Here is a 5,794-nt window from a genome sequence, read left to right as displayed (position 1 = left end):
AGTCCTCCCTCCTCCTTTGGTCGGCAAAGATCTTTCCAAGCTACTTTGGCATAGCCACTGGTTGTTGTCCCCTTCCACAAGAAAGCTCGCAGCCTCTTCTCAATCTCGTTAGTAACTTTCTTTGGAAGGATGAATGCCGAAGCCCAATATAAACTCAGCGACATGAGTACAAATTTAATAATTTGTACCCTACCAGCATATGAAAGGGCCATACCCTCCCAACCAGCAATACTTTTATCAATCTTCAACAATAATGGACGACAATCAGCAATTGTTAATCGAGAAGATAAAAGAGGAAGCTCCAAATACCTCATCGGTAAGACGCCCTCTTGAAATCCGAGCTCTGTCGGCATCTCCTCACATAGTCCTTGTGCTGAACGTGAGATAATAAGGTGGCTTCTGCAAGTTATTCCTGAGCCCCGACCAATCAGCAAATCGATCTAATCCTACCTTAAAGACTCTGATAGAGTCAATATCAGCCCGACATAATAGCAACAAATCATCCGCAAATCCCAACTGAAAAACCCTGGCTGTGTCACACTTCCAATGGAAAGAAAATACTTCATTCTGATCAATCAATTGTAGGAAACCCAAATGTAGGACTTCTATCACAAGCACAAACAGGTATGGCGAAAGAGGGTCACCCTGCCGAAGCCCTTTGGCTCCCTTGAAAAAACCATGAGGCTTCCCATTCAGCACAATAGAAAATGAGGGTGTAGTAACACACGCTTCAATCCACTTCAAGAAAGTAGAAGGGAACCCAAATAGCTCCATCACAGCAATCATGAAATCCCATTCTATCGTGTCATATGCCTTTCGAATGTCCACTTTTAAAGCACACCGGGGTGGTAGACGAGCCTGGTTATATCCAGTAAAAAGTTCCTGCGCCAGCATATATTGTCTCCAATGCTTCGTCCAGGCACAAAAGCCGCTTGGCACGGACTAATTAGTTTGTCCAGTATCACACTCAACCGTTGGACAATGAGCTTAGCAATAATCTTGTACAACACATTACAACAAGATATAGGCCGAAATTCACCAACAGTCATAGGGGAATGTACCATTGGTATGAGCGCCAAAAGCGTAGTATTTATTTGCTTTAGAAGTCTGCCTGTACTAAAGAAATCCAGCACCGCTGATGACACCTCCTGCCCCACTATAGGCCATGCAGCTTTAAAAAAACCAGATGAATACCCGTCTGGCCCCGTAGCCTTATCCTCAGCAATGTCAAAAACCGCCTGCTTGACATCAGTTGGTGTGAATGGCTCAAGTAGAAAGCTAGCATCCTCTTCACTTAAAAGTTGTCTAGCCCAAGGTCTAAGGAATCGGGTATCTATCACATCTCGTCGTCGTTCCCCACCAAGAAGGTTTTGGTAATATGTGACAAACTCATTGATTACTGCTCCTGGTTCTGTGTGAGTGGCTCCATGATCATCATTGATTTGTAAGATTCTCCTCACCGATCTCCTTTGAGCAATCTTACGGAAAAACACTCGGGAGCACTGGTCTCCCCCCTTCATCCACTGCATTTTCGCTTGTTGTTGAAGCATCATCTGTTCAAGTTTTGCTGCTTTAGCTAATACTAATCTGCAGCAGTGTTCCAGCTGTAAGTATAGTTCATCCCGCCTGCTTGAGCTTACAAGCAATTGCGCCATCTCAAGAAACCCTTTAGCCAGCTGGACATTATGGGATAAGTCTCCTTTATTCCTGCTATGCTCTCTGAACACCGGCTTAAGAGCTTTGAGTTTCCTTGTTACCGCATATATCGGCACTCCTATGATGTTATGCTGCCAGATCTGCTGCACACTGGGAATAAACTCTGGTGATCGAGTGAGGTAATTATCGAATCGAAACATACCTCCATATTGTTGTTGACTATCCCCGTTAAGTACCAACGGTGAGTGATCTGAAGTTCGTGGGTTGAGACTAGTATAAAATGATGTCGGGAATTGATCCGTCCATCTATCATTAATCAGCATTCGGTCCAATCTTTTCCAAAGGTTCCGTGGATTAGCACTGCAATTATGCCATGTATACCATTCTTCCTGCATGGGTAATGGTAGTGATCCTGCATTCTGAACGCAGCCATTAAACTCTTCCATTGCCATTCGAATATCACCTGATGCTCCACATACTTCACTTAGATCTCGCACCGTATTGAAATCCCCTCCAATAAGCCACGGTATATCAACACTTTGCATGGCAATAGTCTCTAGAGCATCCCACAACTCCCTCCTGTCCGTCACCTCCGTAGCTCTATAAATCACAGTTATGGCAACTGACTCATGCAGTGAACGTATATTAACCAGGCAGTGGATAAATTGTGTACCACATCAACATCTAGAAAATTATCATCCCACGCAATCCACACCCGATTACCTACAAAACCATAATCCACAAACCATTTCCAATGTGGTATTAGGAAAGATTGAATAGCGGCAACGTTATTAATACGAACACGAGTTTCAAGAAGACCAAGAAACTATAATCTGAACTCAGCAAAAATGTCCTTCACAGCTAGCTGATGGTCTCTTTTGTTCAAGCCTCGAACATTCCATATTGCTGCATTCAACATTGGTCACCAATAATGGGGCTGCTTTGATTAGGACCCCGTGACCTCAAGTAAATGTAGAGCATCAAACGTATTATATATAACTATCTCCTTACCCTTCTCCTCTCGACTCGGCCTTATGCCACCACCACGAGGAGGTTCATGCTCATCTCTCTGCTTATCCACCGCTCGAGTTGGTGGTACTATCTCCTGATTGGGCAATGGTGGCGGCCTCGTAACTCCCGTTTTAGGAACGTAAATGGCGACCAGTGGTTTAATCGGTTTGGATGGTTTATTGAGTGCACAGTCCTTGGCCGAGTGCCCTAACGTCATACAGCTGGTACATTTGGGAGGTATCCATTCATATTCCACGTCAATTTTGCACAGTATCTCTCCTCTTTCCTCGTCAAGCGTCATAATAATAATATGTTTAGGTAATGTCGATCTTACATCCAACATCACGCATACACAAGCAAAGTCCAATCTCGTGCATGCTCTCGTAATCGCATCAGGATATAGGGGTTTGCCAATACCGCTTGCCACCATACTGAGGCCCTCATTTGTCCATAGTTCTACCGATAACTGTCGTAATTTTATCCAAACAGGAACCTGGGTATGTTGTAATTTCCTCATCACCATTCCTGGCTCCCATTTCTACAGTACAATTGGTTGTCCTTGAAACAACCACGGTCCGCCTTCAATTGCATCTTCCATATATGCAACTGTCTTGAACTGGAAGAAGAAAAAACCGTTCGTCGTGGCCTTTACCTCCCGCAATTCAGGCCAAACGGAGAAGGAAAAATCTTTAACATGATAAAAATACGGTCGTTTTCTAAGAAAATAACTAACCGCAGTGGTCTTCCACTTGGTTGATCCATTTCGAATAGCTTCCATCGTAGGTCTCACAACTACTTCACCATTTTGTATTGTAGGGGGGGTATATATGAAAGCATCCTTCCACAAGAATTATTAAAAATTTCTGCAATTTTTTCATCCACGCCCACATTCATATTTGTATTCAATGGAATGTTACCCACAAACAAACCCGTAGGAAAGGAGCGCACTTGGGTAGGAAATTGTTGGATTTTTTCTACATTATTGCTGATGTCATGCATTACATTAGCAGCTGCATCAGCGCCTGTGTCAGCACCTGCATCATTGATGAGGTCAGCATCTGCATCAGCCTCCACATCAGCGCCTGCATCATCGCCTACATCAGCGCCTGCATCATCAACTTGCTACTACATTTTTCTCGCCAGAAATACATCAGTCATCCCTCCCTCCGGTGAAATATCGGTTGCCGCCGGTAGCATACTGCCAGTCGCCGTCAACTGCTGCAAAGTCGCCGGAATCTGCCATTGTTCCAGCGAAGAAGAAGAACCAGTAGCGTTCTGTTTCGATGCACCCAAACCAGCGTTCTCCCCCGTCTTTTTTCCGTCAGACTCGCCCTCCTTCGCCGGCATCAAACATCTCCTCGGCTTTAGAAATCCAGCTGTCGCCGGCGCAACCCAAGTTCGCTGCAAATAATTTCGACCAAATCTATTCTCCCATCGTTTTTTGAGATCTTGAAGCGCAGCCCTAGCAGAATCATCTCCATCCAGGACCTTGTTCGCCAACCCCAAGAACTCATCCAGATTGAAGGCAGCCGGTGAATAAATTCCAGATCGTCCGCCATTAATGCCTTTCGAAGCTCCAAACCCTAGTGTTGGGTTTCCTTGTACAGTCGCCAAGGAGTTGTCTTTGGCCATGGGATCAACAGCCCCAATCCCAACGACGTTGTTGCATCCATCAGTGGTCTGTAACGATTGATCTTCCATCGTTGTTAGACTGCGCGACCGTTCATCTTCTACAAACCCTAATAATGGCGGCGTTCGATTTTCAAACGTTTCGGGAAACAAGTTTCCTTCTTTCATCTGCAGTGAAGTTTCTTCTTCTCCTAAGTGGCATGGATGTCCAACTGCCGGCGGGATCCCGTCGTGAATCAACCGTAAGCCAAAATATGTTGTTTCATCTTCCTCGCGAGCAATCGGGTTTCGGATCGGAAACTCTCTTCGGACGTCCTTCTGCCGCCGGCCAGTACCTTCCTCATCTGCCTCGTCGTTGGCCGGCCCATCGTCGACGGCCAGCCCTTCGCCGGCGACCCCAAGGCCGGTCGTGAGTTGCAATTTTTGTGTGTGTGTATTTTTTGGTGTCCTAGTGAGTGAGAGAGAAGAATGTGAAGAGCCCATTTTTTAGAGAGAGAATTTTTTAGAATGAGAAGAATTACCTCGCCCTTTGTAGTTATTATTAAGCTTATCAAATTTAGCACACAAATGCATGGGTCTAGATCTATGTTTGGGTCAAGTTTCATGGAATTCTGATAACGTTAAAAATTAAGCTGTTTTGCACGGTTTTTTTAACGCAAGTTTGTTTCCCTTTTACACTAAATTCTAGTTATTATTATGCTTAGCGAATTTACAACACAAATGCATGGGAATAGACCTACGTTTGGTTCATGTTTCGTGGAATTCTGAGAACATTCAAAATTTAACTGTTTTGCATGGTTTTATTAAAGTAAGTTCATTTCCCTTATACACTAACTTGTATTTATTATCACGCTTTGCAAATTTACAAGATAAATGCATTGGTATAGACCAACATTTGGGTCAAGTTTACTCGAATTCTAAGAACGTTCAAAATTTTAGCTGTTTTACACAGTTTTATTAAAGCAAGTTCTTTTTGCTTTTACACTAACTTGTTTTTAATATTACGCTTAGCAAACTTACCACACAAATGCATGGGTCTAGACTTACGTTTGGATCAAGTTTCGTGGAATTCTGAGAACGTTCAAATTTTAGTTGTTTTACTCGGTTTTATTAAAGCAAGTTCGTTTTCCCTTTACACTAACTTGTAGTTATTATTACACTTAGCAAATTTACCAAACAAATGCATGAGTTTAGACCTACGTTTGGGTCATGTTTCGTGGAATTCTGAGAATGTTCAAAATTAAGCTGTTTTGCACGGTTTTATTTAAGCAAGTTCGTTTCCGTTTTACACTAACTTGTAGTTATTATTATGCTTAGCAAATTTACCACACAAGTGCATGGGACTAGACCTATGTTTGGTTCATGTTTCGTGGAATTCTGAGAACATTCAAAATTAAGTTGTTTTACATGGTTTATTAAAGCAAGTTTGTTTCCCTTATACACTAACTTGTATTTATTATTACGCTTTGCAAATATACAACACAAATGCATGGGTGTA

The 5,794-nt window shown here is 43.1% G+C and overlaps 1 protein-coding gene across 1 annotated transcript; it reads right to left on the bottom strand.

The window, feature by feature from the left end:
• Nucleotides 1-357: 357 nt before the first annotated feature.
• On the bottom strand, nucleotides 358-4,368 carry LOC148789436 (uncharacterized). The gene is made up of 6 exons (XM_088883039.1): nucleotides 3,867-4,368; nucleotides 3,670-3,773; nucleotides 2,668-3,133; nucleotides 1,461-2,278; nucleotides 1,062-1,238; nucleotides 358-858 (listed from the first exon to the last, which is right to left on the bottom strand). Exons 1-6 carry the CDS (start codon nucleotides 4,366-4,368, stop codon nucleotides 358-360), a joined length of 2,568 nt encoding a protein of 855 aa, XP_088739165.1.
• Between the last annotated feature and the right edge of the window lie 1,426 nt (nucleotides 4,369-5,794).

Source organism: Sesamum indicum, linkage group LG1 (genome assembly GCF_026168435.1).
Source record: "Sesamum indicum cultivar Baizhima isolate 11 linkage group LG1, ASM2616843v1, whole genome shotgun sequence".
In the NCBI taxonomy this organism is placed as follows: domain Eukaryota; kingdom Viridiplantae; phylum Streptophyta; class Magnoliopsida; order Lamiales; family Pedaliaceae; genus Sesamum; species Sesamum indicum.
This window is presented reverse-complemented; position numbering and strand designations above follow the sequence as displayed.